At 57.5% G+C, this 13,662-nt stretch overlaps 5 protein-coding genes across 5 annotated transcripts; 1 reads left to right on the top strand and 4 right to left on the bottom strand.

Moving 5' to 3' along the window:
* Positions 1-88: 88 nt before the first annotated feature.
* Positions 89-2,044, top strand: BO86DRAFT_418341 (glutamyl-tRNA(Gln) amidotransferase, subunit A; the record flags this gene model as incomplete). Its single annotated transcript, XM_025675072.1, has 2 exons — positions 89-1,460; positions 1,539-2,044. The coding sequence occupies 2 exons, from the start codon at positions 89-91 to the stop codon at positions 2,042-2,044; spliced, it is 1,878 nt and encodes a 625-aa protein (XP_025528686.1).
* Positions 2,045-2,728: 684 nt separating this feature from the next.
* BO86DRAFT_409232 (uncharacterized protein) lies at positions 2,729-3,551 on the bottom strand (the record flags this gene model as incomplete). Its single annotated transcript, XM_025674400.1, has 2 exons — positions 3,242-3,551; positions 2,729-3,135 (listed from the first exon to the last, which is right to left on the bottom strand). Exons 1-2 carry the CDS (start codon positions 3,507-3,509, stop codon positions 2,729-2,731), a joined length of 675 nt encoding a protein of 224 aa, XP_025528685.1. The 5' UTR covers positions 3,510-3,551.
* A 183-nt stretch (positions 3,552-3,734) lies between these two features.
* BO86DRAFT_409231 (putative oligosaccharyltransferase subunit ribophorin II) lies at positions 3,735-5,086 on the bottom strand. Its single transcript, XM_025674399.1, has 4 exons — positions 4,808-5,086; positions 4,535-4,733; positions 4,193-4,477; positions 3,735-4,135 (listed from the first exon to the last, which is right to left on the bottom strand). The coding sequence occupies exons 1-4, from the start codon at positions 4,954-4,956 to the stop codon at positions 3,896-3,898; spliced, it is 873 nt and encodes a 290-aa protein (XP_025528684.1). The 5' UTR covers positions 4,957-5,086; the 3' UTR covers positions 3,735-3,895.
* A 5,738-nt stretch (positions 5,087-10,824) lies between these two features.
* Positions 10,825-11,626, bottom strand: BO86DRAFT_68468 (uncharacterized protein). Its single transcript, XM_025677568.1, has one exon. It carries the CDS (start codon positions 11,326-11,328, stop codon positions 10,912-10,914), a length of 417 nt encoding a protein of 138 aa, XP_025528683.1. The 5' UTR covers positions 11,329-11,626; the 3' UTR covers positions 10,825-10,911.
* Positions 11,627-12,072: 446 nt separating this feature from the next.
* BO86DRAFT_398798 (uncharacterized protein) lies at positions 12,073-13,230 on the bottom strand (the record flags this gene model as incomplete). Its single annotated transcript, XM_025673573.1, has 1 exon — positions 12,073-13,230. One exon carries the CDS (start codon positions 13,228-13,230, stop codon positions 12,073-12,075), a length of 1,158 nt encoding a protein of 385 aa, XP_025528682.1.
* Between the last annotated feature and the right edge of the window lie 432 nt (positions 13,231-13,662).

Raw genomic sequence — 13,662 nt, 5'->3', positions numbered from 1 at the left:
TTCTTTTTTGTATTCCACCGGTTGAACCGGATTTTCCTCAATGGCTCGTTTCCCGCGGTCTGCATTGGGCCTGTCTGCGCCATGCCTGATGGGATTGATCGGCTCTGTGGCAGCGCGGTTGGTATCCACCGGCATGTCTGTCACGCTTCAAGACATTGATTACTTCATCTCTCCATACGCTGCCGGAAATGTGACCATTTCATCTGCTCTGTTGTCCCACGTCCCAAGCGTCAATGGGTTCGCCCCGGTGACTGTCGTGCAAGAGGACGCGGCCGAATTGTCCTCTCTATCCTCGCTCCTTTCCACATGGTCCACGAAGGACGACGTGTTCACGGACGCATTTCTCGACGCTGTGTTTGTCCGCAGCAGCCGACACGCCAACATCACCTCGCTCAAAGAAGGCCAAACGAGCGTTGTGGTACCCCTCGAATCCAGATCGGTTCCCTCCGGTCCGTACTTCATCGAGCAGGCCACCGGCAAGCTGTACCCCGTGTACCGGCTATACAGTGACTTTGCCGGAGCTTTCAACCAGCCTCTTCTGCAGAAGCCCGACGGCACATTCCAGGCTCTGTCAGCCCAGGTCGCCGGCGTAGCATCAGTAACAGTGGGCGTGCCGTCTCGGCTCTACTACACCCCCACCGAAGACAAACCACTGGCCGGCGTCCGGGTAGGCATCAAGGACATCTATAGCCTCGCAGGCGTCCGACAGAGCAACGGCAACCGGGCCTGGTACAATCTGTATGGCGAGAACAACGTCACCGGCACGGCCGTGTCGCGAATCATCGAGGCCGGAGGAATCATCGTCGGCCTGCAGAAGCCCTCGCAATTCGCCAACGGAGAGACCGCCACGGCGGACTGGGTGGACTTCCACGCGCCCTTCAACCCGCGCGGGGACGGCTACCAGGACCCGTCGTCCTCATCGTCCGGGGCCGGGGCCTCGATCGCCTCGTACGACTGGCTGGATCTGGCCTTGGGCAGCGACACGGGCGGCTCCATCCGCGGACCCGCCGAAGTGCAGGGCATATTTGGCTCGCGACCGTCGCACGGCCTCGTGGCGCTCGACAATGTCATGTCCCTATCCCCGGTGCTCGACACGGCGGGCTTCCTCACGCGCGACCCGTACCTCTGGGACCAGGCCAACCAGGCGCTGTACAGCACCAACTACACCTCCTTTAGCGGCAAGGCCGTCAAGTACCCTAGCACACTGTACACGCTGAGCTTCCCGGCGACCAACGACTCGGCCAGCGACGCGATGCTGCTGGATTTCCAGCAAAAGCTGGCCGCCTTCCTCAACACGACCACCACTCCCCTGAACCTGACCGCGGACTGGACGGCCAACCCACCAGCCGAGGCCCCCTCCGACGTCACCCTCCCGACGCTGCTGAACCTCACCTACGCCATGCTGATCAGCAAGCAGCAGATCTCGCTGGTCCGGGACCCCTTCTATGCCGACTATGCAGGTAAGCACCTCAACCCCAACTTACCACAAAAGCCGACCCCATTGGCACCGACAGCCCCCCCACTAACCGCACCCCCAGCAAAACACGACGGCCGCCTCCCCTTCGTCGACCCCGTCCCCGTCTCGCGGTGGAACTGGTCCGACGCGTACCCGGCCTCCGCCCTCGACGAGGCCATCACCAACAAAACGATCTTCATGGATTGGATGGCGTCGAACTACCTGGGGCGCGTGGCCGACCCGGACCAATGCTCCTCGTCGCTGATGGTGTACGTGGGCTCGGCCGGGCCCGAGGCGGGCGCCGCGCGCAACCTCTACCGCTCTCTGCCCGGCGCCCCGCTGGGCTGGGGCAGCAGTCGCATCTCCAACATGGCCGAGGTGCCGGATTTCGTCCTCCCCATCGGCGAGGTCGCCGCGTACAGCAGCATCACCAACCACGACGAGAAGTTCCCCGTCACCGTGGACGTGATCGCGGCCAAGGGCTGTGATGGGTTGATCGTGCGGCTGGCGCAGGATCTGCTGGAGGCCGGGATTATCAGTCGGCCGTTGACGGGGGGGACGATGGCGGGTGGGGAGGTTTTGCTTTAGTTCGTCTGCGGGGGTGAGCGAGGTTTGTTTGTTTGCGGGGAAATGTGCTGTCTCTCTTGTAAATATTTCTGGTATATATGATGTTGTGAGTGTGTGGCGTGGATTGGAAGATGGAAGAAGGGGGTGAGGATAGAAGATGGTTCGATGGGAGTAGATGTCTATAGGATAATAGATTTGATACCTGGGGCTGATGTTGACGACTTAGACTTTTGCTGTTCACGCTGTAGAAGTAGTCGACAAATGTATAGTGTCTTATTTGATGAGTGGAGAGTGAGTCAGGCAGTGAACGAGGTTGAGGTGGAAGTTGAGGTTGACAGGGAGAACAGGTAGTGATGTCTCGATGTCTCAGTCGGCAGGTGACTTTGGCCTTGCCGCCCTTCAGAATCACAGTGCATGACATCCCCCCCAACCACCCTCCACCGCAGTGACTTCACATGAAAAAGTATTGTACAATTGACGCTGTCAGTGCTTTTCGCACACCCGGCGAACAGAGCCATGGTAGTGCGTACCTCCCCTCCAAAATGGCAGACAAGCATTACATTGCTAGTTTACAGTCCAAACCCCCAACCCATTACACCTCCACCGTAGCCCCATCAAGCACAGTCCTCGTTAAGAAAAAGCACCTCAAGAGGCAAACCGCAACCGTCACAAGACAGAGCCAAACCCACCCACCCACAATCCAGCTCACCCAAGATCCCCAACCACCCCCTTAACCCCCAACCGCTCCACCACCCCCCTCTTCAACCGCAACACCCGCTCGATCTCCCGCGCCGGCAGACCCTGGCGATCCCGCATGGCCAACACCTGCCGGATCGTCAACGCATCCAGATACTCCCGCCCGACAAAGTCCGGCCGTCCCAGGTTGTCGACCTCTTCCTCCGCCGCCTTGGTGATGCGCTGCCGCGCCGTGACGGTCAGCAGGGCTGGGTTCGGGGCGGGCGCGAAGGCCGCCGTCGGGGCGCCGGGTCCCCCGAAGGACCGCTGCGCCGGGTTGAAGGTGCTCGAGGGAGAGAAGGTTGGGTTCGGGGTCACGGGGCCGATGCTGCGGAGGGAGGCGGCGAAGTCGGGGTCGCGGCCGTCGATGTCGATTGCTTTGCGTAGGTGTTAGCTTGACGAATTCCGGGGAAGGGGGGTGCGGGATGAAGGGGAGGCAAGGCAAAGGGAAGGGAAGGGAAGGGAAGAGAAGGGGGCGCGTACCGCTTGATTTCTCCAGGGACGCTTGTTCTTGGTTTTTCGGGTGGTATGTTGCAGGTTTCGGGGAGCTGGGTTGCGCGCTGGGGCGTGGACTGCGCTTCGGCTGCTCGTTGAGTCTAGGTTGTGGTTGCGGTTGTGGTTGTGGCGCGCGCGGTGCTGATGCGGGTGTGGAGATTGGGGGTCTGGTGGCGGTGGTGGGTTGTTTGGGATATTGACGCCGTGAAGCTGCCGCCGCTGCGGACTTCACGGGTTTTGATGCTGATGAGCCCATGGTGTGGGGAAGTCAGTGTGATGTTTGTTGTTGCAGTGTTAGCCTCAGCTTGTGAAGACTGCGGCGGATCAACCGCCGTTGCTTCTCTTCTGCAGAGGATCCGATCTGTCAGGCTAACCCGATCGGGGTAAATACTAGCCGCGCGGGTGACGTCAGCCATTCCCGATGTTTTCATATGTAAATTACTCCGTAGAATACGGGGTGCTGCTAGCGACTATGAGGTTGGTCTCGTCCTGCAGGAATTTTGATAGCTGATAGCTGGAATGTACAGTTTCTTCTACACTGATACAGCAAGTAGTCATCGACAACGAGCTAGATGACCTCGGATACACCCCAACAACTGACAATTGCCACCCCCAGACTCTCGACCGCCAACACTGAGCGATTTAACGCAGACCAGCAAGCCGTCTGCCCTGGACCTCACCGAGAGCACGGCTGCCGCTGACGAATGCGACGGTACCAGCCACCGCGACAGCAGGAAGGATCTGGAAGAGGTTCCAGGAGGTATAGTACAAGAAGAAGATGCCCTGGATGGCAAAGAGCGAGCCGAGGAAGACAGCGTGAGGAAGGGGGGCCGACTTGAACGCGGTAGGAAGGTGGTTCAGGTTCACGCCGAGGACCAGCCACTGTAGCAGAGGGAAGTTAGCCTTCCATCGAGGCGGTAACAGAGAAGAACGACTTACCACTCCGCCCAGAACCGGAAGGGCAGCAAGCACCAGAGCGAGGAAGACCAAGGTGATGACCAAGGGGGGACTCTGAGCATCGGCCTTGAAAATGTGGTGGATCTCCGGGAGCTTTCCGTAGCGCGACGACTCGACGGTGGGCACAGGCTCGTCGGGGTTCCGGGCCACCGTCAGCTTGAACGCAGCTCCGTTGTAGGCGTCGGCCTCGCCGAAGGATCCGATCAGGACTCGCGCATCGAGGGGTTCGGAAACGGAAAGGAATTGAACGGGCAGGTCCTTCTGGGTCTAGCATGCACGTCAGCTTTGTTTCGTCCCGTCTAGAGCTACTGGAAAAGCACTGACCAGCTCAATTCTGGATTTGCCATTATCCTTCACGCTGAAGGGGTAGGAGATATCCAGTCCGGTCTCAGGGTCCTGGAGGAAGAGGAAAACCTGGTGCGCGCGTTTGGCGGTGCGGCCTTCCTGCGCTGTCAAAGTCACCTTCAAGGTGTCGGCAGATCCGAGGGAGACCGGCTTGGAGAGGGCTTTGTTGTCGGGAATTCTGTCAATGGCGCCAGAAGATTAGCATTGTGAACCTTTGCTGGAATTTTTCACCTTGGCGATAATTGTACATACGCTTCCTTGAATCCCGCGCCGACGCCAGCGCCTTTGGTGTGAACTGACACGGTGGCATCAGTAAATCCCCACGCGGAAGCAGCGACAGCGGTCGGCAGGGCGGTAGAGGCCAGCACGGACAGCTGAAGGAGAGAGTGCCACAGCTGCATTGTGATGTGTGATTGAGGAGGGAAATGGAGGGGAAGAGGTGGGAAACGCAACGACCGAAAGTAAACCGCAGGAAACAAAGAAGCTGGTGCTGTGGAGGAACTGGATGCGGTCGGTCGGCGGAGAGACCAGATGATAAGTTAACTACTTGGCCAGAAAGGCAGAAAAAGGCCGACCGACGACCGACACGCAAGCCCGGGCGGCCAGATTCGGCGCTAAGATAAGCGCCCGGCGCGCGTGCATTGGGGCAAGCAACGGTCCAGTGACCAGCGGCTTCTTCACCGCCCGCCTGGCTTTGCGCAAGCCCTAATTTCCCGGCCGTCTCGATGGGAGGTTTCGGCCCTGGCTTTGCTTGCTTGCTTGCTTGCTTGCTTTTGCTTGCTCTGCTTGCTCTGCCTTGCCCTGCCTTGCCTTTGCCAAACATAATTCTTCCTCTCCGCTCTCTCCATCCCCCCAAACTTCTTGACTGTCCTGTTACTGGTTTGCGCAGTAGCAAGACTTCCGATCGACTGGAATATCGCTTCTGACCCTGTGCGCCATGTCTTTGACCCCTCTCCTTTAGTTCCGCGACGAACCTCCCTGCGCTTGCAGTTCGCCTTGGAACGTCCCGGGGTTTCCCTCGCCTCTCCGCCCCAACCGATCGGGGTCACGCGGGTTTCTCGATCGCAAACCGCCCCGACTCTGAGCGAAAAATCACTTTGGATGTCGAAAGTGTACACACAATAAGTAGGGGGATTTCTCTCTGCCTGCGGTGTTGTTGGTCGTTTTGGTTGGTTGTGGTGTCAGTCAGCTTTTCCCAGGAAGGTGGCCGCTTCCTTTTGCTAGGTAGGTACTGTACTCCGTAATTCTTCTCCGGTTTTACCGCAAATCCTCTCGGTCCTCCTGTCTGGTTTTCGCATTTCACTGACAACCACCGCCCCAACCTTGCAGGCAAAGTCCAAGCCCAGTCCGACCGTCGCCTTCACTGCGAGCTTCCACCGTCTGTAGCGACAATCACCCACGACCAAGCAATCAGAACTCATTGCCTATCAGCTAGCTCCGTTGCACGCCGAACCGGTGAACGTGGTGTTGCGATACTAGGGCTGAACTGGGGCACGATACCTGAACACAAGTCACGAAAGGGGTGGCGAAAGTTGGTGATCCAGACACCGTCAAAAGTAAGAATATAAGGGCGTCCAGTTTGGCTAGTCGACAGTTCATTCACTCCAGAACATTTCTGAAAGGAACATGTGACTTTGAGGGCGGGGGGTAGTTTTATTCACTGAATGCGATGCTAATAACACAACAGTGGTGGGTAGGGCTTCACTGGCAAGGGAACTCGGTTCCCCCGCCGCGTTCTCTCTCGACCCAACAACGCCTGTATGTTGATTCCTCCATGCCTGCTTTTCCCTTCATCCATTCTCTCTCTCCCTGTACCCATATCCCCAAAACCGTGCTTACCCAGCCTCCAGCGTGAGACTCGACGAAGCTCATCTCGTGCGTCACGTAAAACGACCCGCGAACCTGAATCTCACGCCTCAAATCACTCTCAGTCATCTTACTCTCTACCTCCAACTCCTGTCACCACCTCATTTGAAGAATCGTTGCCGTCGGCCAAACGACGCAAGACGCAACGATCTGCTAATCAGACTACGCAGACTCCCGAAGGAAACGAATCCACGGAGACTCCTAATCCGTCTACTTCCAAGGGACCCGTGGTCTCATCTCAACCCACTGACAGTGTCTCCAAGAGGAGGGACCGAAATCGAAAAGCCGTGACTTCAAACGGCGAGCTGACTTCAAATACCGGATCTCCCGGTGAACCGGCTGTTGCTCAGTCCAAACCGCGTCTCGAGCAGTCGCAATCAACGTTGCATCACTTTCTGCTGAAGAAACCTCAGCCACAGCGGCATTCATTGGCGACCACTGCTCTCCCTACTTCTACCTCTACCCCTCGTGTTACTTCCTCTGCTTCTTCTACCCCGCGTGCCTTGTCCACGTCGGCTTCTACACCCCGTGTCACTTCTACTCCTGTCAGTACGCGCAAGGATCATAAATCCAAGAGCGCTGAGACCCCAACCTCCAACGTCGCGAAAACCCCTGCTCAGATAAAGACTGAGTCTACACCTGCAGAAACTGCTACCAAGCCTGCCGATACGCAGGACAAGAGCTCCCCCAAGCCTCAAACACCTGTTGCACAATCTCGCCCGTCTACCCCTCAAGCCTCCACCAGCAGAGCGCGCCGTACGGACCGCAAAGCTACTGGTACCATCAAACCCAGTCGCTTGAACCCAGCCACTGAATATACTCAGTCCACTCCGATTCAACAGATCTCAAGTCCAACGACATCCTCAAACATGGGCAACGCCAAGTCCGTCCCTTCCCGTGCCTCCAAGAAGGGGAGAGTGCGGCCTCAGCGCAGCAGTCGTCGCTCGCTGATTGAGCCCGGAACTTTCAGCCAAGCCCCCAACTTCCTGAACAGTAACAACGCCAAAGTCAGCGACCTCTCCTCGGGCGCAGAGTCGCTCACCCCCGTGCTGCCGTTTGAGCGGGAGACCGCGGACAGCATCGAATCCACCACTCCAGCCTCTGACGACAAGGTCCTGCAGGATTTCGGGACTCCGATCCCCGACGAGAACAACATTCCCGGCGCGACCCCTTACGGGGATAGCTTCCACTTCGAGTATGACACCGACATGTACCGCAACAACTTTGGCCTCGATGGGACCACTGAAACGCCCGGCTCTCCCACCGGAAGCCTGACCACGGCGACGTCAGCTGGCAACCGCATTTCCACTAGACTGCGCAAGCCGACTATCAAGGCCATGGAGTCGATCGAATCCGAGCGGCGGTTCCGCCGGCCTCCGCGTTCGGCGTCGGCTCGACCCGATGGCCCCAAGGGCCCACCTTTGAAGTGGGATGCAGTGGCCTTGGGCATTCAGATCTTTGATTTAGCGAATTCGGCTCTCGCTCCTGAATTCGAGCCTGTTGCGGAAGCGGATGGCTGGCTGGCTGAGCTTCGTGGTGAGTTTGAGGTCAAGCATGCAGAGAGAGAGAAGGTGCGCCTGGAGCGGGAGACACAGGAGAAGGAAAGGGAGGTAAGGGAGGAGAAAGAGAGGGAGCTGAGAGAGAAGGACGAGAGAGACACCGCGGAGAAAGAGGCTCAAGAAAAGCCGAATGATCAAGCGGACGTTGCGGAGAAGGAAATTGATGAGACGGAGATTGAGATGGTGGAGAATGGAGAGAAGAACGAAGCAGAGAAGATGAGCGGCGAGTCGGAAATCACAGAGAAGCCAAATGCAGAGGAGACGAATGCAGAGGAGGCAAATGCAGAGGTAATTACGGAGCCAAATGCAAAGCCAAACGAATCTGCGGAGAAGGACTCTGCGGAGAAGGGCACTTTGGAGGAGGGCGCTGCAGAGAAAGGCGCTGCAGAGAAAGAGAAAGGAGAGCACGAGGCCGAGAAAACCAGTCCGCCTAAGGAGCAACTCCCGAAAGTGTCGAGACCTCAGAGACCGGTGCGTGCAACACGCAACAAACGGGCTCCCACCGAGGAGCAACCCTCAGACGAGACAAAGACCAAGGTCAAAGCGGGAGGGGCCAGTAAGCCAACCTTCTCGGGGCCCAAGTCAAAGGAGTGGACTGACGAAGACGGCTTCACGTACACAGGCCAAGTCAATAAATTCGGCGAGGAACTGGTCTATGTTGGCGGCGAGTACGAATGGTATCGACCCAACAATACTTACGGGGATGACAAGCTGCCGCTGCCTCCTGTCCGCCTCATTTCGCGCGACCAGCTGGAAAAGGACCGTATCTTTGGTTTCCCCCCACTGATGGGCGAGAGAAACATCCCACGCCAGACGCACATGCCGTTCACCTATGAAAACGTTTACGAGGAAAGAGCGAAGATCAAGGCCCGGGACGAAGCGCGTAAACGCGGCATCGAAGTGGACCGATTCATGCCCTCTGCTGTCATTCACGCCCTGATTGCTGAGCATGACAAGACCTCGAGTGACAAGGAGAAATCCGGCTCGGGCGTGGAACACAAGGGCCCGGCTCCGCGCAAGCGACGCCGTGGCGCAGAGCAAGCCACCGAGGCCGCACAAGCCGCCAAACGACGTCGCAAGGAGAACACGCCCCCCCAGGCGACAGACCAGCCCAAGACTTTGCGCATCAAATTGACTCTGAAGGGCGCCGCAGCCGCAGCCGCAGCGGCGGGGAACGCCAGCTCTCCAAATGACTCATCGAAGAAGCGCACCCGTTCTGAGATCGAGACCGCGCCTGAAACGAACGGAGTTCCAGACAGCAAGACCCCACAGGGCCGGCCTTCGAAGCTTCTCAAACTCTCTGGCCTGCGCCGTGATCCAGTCTCGACTCCGGCCAAGTCGACGGCGACTCCTGCCACGCCTGGGGGCGGGAACAAGAACACCACTGCTACGCCTGCAGGCGCACCTGTGCCTACACCTGCCACGGCCCCGGTTCCCCAGGCTTCGACTCCGGTCACCGAAGGCAGCACCGCAGTCCCAGGCACTACTCCCGGTGGCCGGCCACGGCGGCGAGCCGCAGCAGCCTTGATGGCGGAATTCCAGAATCATGCCGAGCAGAGGGCGCGTCGCGCGAACGCCCGCAAGAAGGAGCCCACCACCTAGGTGGCGCAGTCTCTCTCCTTCCACCTACCGCGATTCACACCACTCAGACCACCAGCGCAACTCCCTCTTCTGTCTGGTTCGCACTCATTCTTTCTTCACGACTATCGACTTCACGAAGTGAGACCGGACAGAAGAGGGGGTGGTGGGTGGAAGGGAGGGCACGCCGGCCTCGATTATCCCACAGGTCTCATACGCTGCTATCCACCTAATGCACGCTTTGTGCTGGCGTCAGATTACTCCTCAATCTGTACCTCTACCCTTGGGCTGCGAGACGTCAACGACCGTTGGGAAGAAAGATTCCGCTTCAAGAACAGTATCGACAAACAATCCGACCACGACGAGTTTAACACCAGCACGATGAGGGTGAAAACCGAAGGCCCTTATAAGATTGAAAGGAACGGTAGAATCGGAATAACGAACGAGATCGACCCCTGCTGAGGCGGATGGACTTGTCAGAGGGGGCGCGAATACAGAGCAGAACAGGGGAGGAAACAGCATCACCTGGCTCAAGCTTGTTCTAACAGACTAAGATTCGAGATATGTTACCGGCTGAGCACTCTTACTTCTTTTTTTTTTTTTTTTTTTTTTCCCTTGCGCTGAATTTTGCGAATTAGCTGAGCATAGCGATTGTGTTTTTATCATCATCATCAGAGGACGAGGATCATCATGCCATGGAAGGAGATATGGCTTTTGCTGCCGTGCTGGGTTCTGGGAACTCGGGATCCGATCATACCTACCTCTATTATCCTCTTTGCTCGCTCTTACACACTGATGTCTGTACTGGTATTCGAGATGGGTCGCTCGGCTGTGAGGATTGTAAGCTGGGAATGGAAACTGGCTGTTGGCCTTCGACCTGCGGATGATTTTGTGTGTATGTGTGTGCTTGTACTATTAGATTGGAATCGGGATTGGGGGGGATTATTGTCCATCAGATGAAGACAGCTGGAAATGAGGATACGGAGGCCAGCGGAATTGTATTACTCGGGAATATGAGGAGATGCAAATCCATCGAGATCTGAAGATAAGAGGCTGTCACCAGTGACAGGTGGTTTCAAGCATGCTGCAAAGTGTAGTGTAGTGTAGTGTAGTGTAGTGTAGTGTAGAGTGAGCGACTAACCTATACAATCACATCACCATCAGCCCAGCGTTTGTTTCCCTGCAATCATGCCTCAGGCGCCCAGGCCGCGAGCGTCCCCAGAAAAAGAATTTCCCTTCCGGGCTGCAAGCAACCAAACAACATCAGCCTCAACATCAAGACATCTCTTTAATACTGTTCCTGGGACATCCAAACATAAACACAATCAACACATTCCTCAGTCCCCTGATCCTTCATATTTCACACACCAAACAAAGAGCAAACCCGATACAGAAAGAAATCAATCTATAATGCCCCCCTCCACTCCCACCCCCCGCCCATCCAAACCCACTCCCACTCCCACTCCCAGATCTCCATCGCAACCCACCCCCAAACCCCCACCCCGACGCGTCGTCCTCCCCGATGCCCACCTCCGCCACACGCCTCTCGCATCCCGGATCCCAGGAAGCAATACTCCCCCGAGAGTAGGCGGAGGCACCCGGCCCCCGCTCCCCACGAAGGACATTCGGCAGACGAAGGAGTATAAAGCTGCCGCGAGGAAGTGAGTTTCCCCCGCCCCCCTTTGCCCTTTTCCTTGTGTTATCTTGATTGGAGAGCCATGCGTCTACTTGGGGTGGGGATATTCGTCTCCCGTGACGGACGATCAGCATATGCTTGCCCTACCCCCTCCGGGGCCCCCCTCCCCTCCAATGCCCCTGCTCAGGAAAGGATCGAAGCGATCAACCAGAACGGGTGGGAGTACAGTACAGTACAGTACTACCTATGCACCAGACAGCAGGGCCAGCATGACTAACAGACCCCGACTCCGGTGGGTGCCGAAACAGATGGCTCTCGACGATCGTGGCGCTGCCGATTCTGATGTATACTTCTTATATCCTTTATGAGCGAAGTATGTCTTCCCTTTCTCTTGGGTTGAGGTCTTGTCTCCGGGGCAGAGGGTGTACTGACTCGTGGCTAGCGGTTGGGAATCAGACGCCGAAGCGGTTGGTTGGAGGGGATGGACGGGCGCAGCAGCAGGGGCAGCAGGGGGGGTTGGATGAGCAGAGTCGTGGGCGGAGCTTGGGAGATGGGGAGGGGAGGGGGTAGATTTTCGTTTGATCTTGGTGCTTCGCTTGTGGTTTGTCTGGTTGGGCCCTGAATGGTTTATAATTTGTATACTACTTATCAAGCAAGGGTTGAGAGCTGTATGTTTATGATGAAGTTTAATTGGAGGTTGAAGACTGTATTTCTTTATGGTTGGTTTGCACTCTTGATAGGGCATAGGCCTGTGACAGGCATGGGCTAGAAACCAGTATGCAGTCGGCCAAGGAAACATCGGTCACCACTTACATCGAACCGAAGCAGACAGAAATCGTTTTTGGGCGACGGTTCAGCGACGCGGAGTTAATCCAAATTCAGAAGGTTGCTGGAGTCCCCTCCCACACGATCTCATGCTCCGCAACGAGTGGCTCGTCTCTGGCTTCGGACACCGGGGGTTCGGACACCGGGGATTCGGGCGCGACCCATTGGATCACCCCGTCGTGGACGTTGCAGACATCAAGGATCAGGCCTCCGACCTCGGGAATGTCGTCGATGACCCCGATGAATGCAACGGCGGCCCTATGCGAGGCCCCGACGGGAATGCTGATGTTGAGCGTCGCCGCACAGTGCTCCTGCAGAATGCGGGGGAGCTCTCTTCCTCCTTCTCGCCGACGACGACGACGCGGGGGCTGTTGCAGCGGACGTAGGAGGTAGGTCACCGGGGTCTCGTCGGTGCTCCGGGTGTAGATGGGCTCCACATCCGGGCACAAGACCCCGCTGTCCCACGCGGGCCGGCCGGTCGTTGTCTGCGGCGCGGCCATGCGTGCTTGATACTCTGCGTCGGCTTCCTCGCGGGTCCGCAGGAGGACATCTTCGGACGTCTGCAAAACCGAGTCGCGGTTCCAGATGTCGATGGGGTCTTCGGAGGGCCCCGTCACGAACACGGCCCGCGACTCGAAGGCCCCCCCGAACCACGCGTCGACGATCAGGTCCCCGGTCTCGCGCGCGACCCGCCCCAGAGAGAACTCCGCGGCCGCGGCGCTGACGCCCGGCATGACCTCCCACAGGACATGCCAGGTCTCGGCCAGCCAGTGGTTGAACGCGGTGGGGTGGCTGCCAGCCCAGAGGGCGGCGTTCAGGGCCACCGCGTAGCGGAAGTCCGGGTTGGGTGTCTGGTCGTACTGACGAGTGTTGCCGGGCGTAGAGGAGGTGAGCGGGCGCTGATAGGGGATGATGCAACGCGGGAGCTCGATCAGCCTCCGCATCAAGGATCGACACATTGGCTGGAAAACCGCGCCATCGACCAGGACAAAGCCCGCCACGCGGTACGTCGGGTCGTTGATCCAGACGTTCCATTTACTCACGAAGTCGGCTTCGCTAGTCACGCAGACGAGTCGGGCCCAGGTGGCCAGGCGGGCGAGCACGGTTGGGTATTGTTGGACAAAACTATAGCCGCCCGGGCAGATCAAGAAGAGCAGCCGCCTTGAAGGGTTCTGCACGGCGTTGAGTCCGTGATGAGCTGGTTGTTCCATGTTGGGTGAAACTTACCTTAACAAGTAGGTTTGGAGTTGTTCAGTGGGTTTGTCGTGTGGATAAGGTACCGTGTGATCAGGACGACGAGGACTCATTTTGGGGCTGTAGGGGCCGACATATTTATAGTCTCCAGAGCGAAAGAACACTCTTTCGCTTGGGAGGGGAGAGACGCATGATATCTCCGAGTTCCCATTGTGTCAATGGTGAGGAACGCGCGACGACGACCATTTTTCGATCGGATCGTGCGCATCTTTCTTGTCAATTCGACTTGGACCCCGTCAATTATGGCCTAGAAGCGGCAGAATGTTCAATCTTCCAATGGAGCAGCCGTCCAAGGGCTGAAAGATCATCAATGTCAGACATCTCGTCAATGATACGAGAGATAAAGATGGGAAGAAAAGCCCCGGTAGCAAGTTGTAGACAAGAGGTCC

This window comes from Aspergillus japonicus, assembly GCF_003184785.1.
Source record: "Aspergillus japonicus CBS 114.51 unplaced genomic scaffold BO86scaffold_18, whole genome shotgun sequence".
NCBI lineage: Eukaryota > Fungi > Ascomycota > Eurotiomycetes > Eurotiales > Aspergillaceae > Aspergillus > Aspergillus japonicus.
The sequence above is the reverse complement of the archived record's forward strand: the minus strand, read 5'-3'. Positions and strand labels throughout refer to the sequence as shown.

What these genes read in the sequence shown, in the direction of transcription:
- BO86DRAFT_409231 (XM_025674399.1), bottom strand. Translation starts at nt 4,956, where the DNA reads ATGCAGCTGTGGCACTCTCTCCTTCAGCTGTCCGTGCTGGCCTCTACC. An exon ending in GGCGCGGGATTCAAGGAAGC is followed by an intron (nt 4,734 to 4,807) that starts GTATGTACAATT and finishes CGCCATTGACAG; the next exon opens with AATTCCCGACAACAAAGCCC. An exon ending in GCAAATCCAGAATTGAGCTG is followed by an intron (nt 4,478 to 4,534) that starts GTCAGTGCTTTT and finishes CGTGCATGCTAG; the next exon opens with ACCCAGAAGGACCTGCCCGT.
- BO86DRAFT_68468 (XM_025677568.1), bottom strand. Translation starts at nt 11,328, where the DNA reads ATGCTGATCGTCCGTCACGGGAGACGAATATCCCCACCCCAAGTAGAC.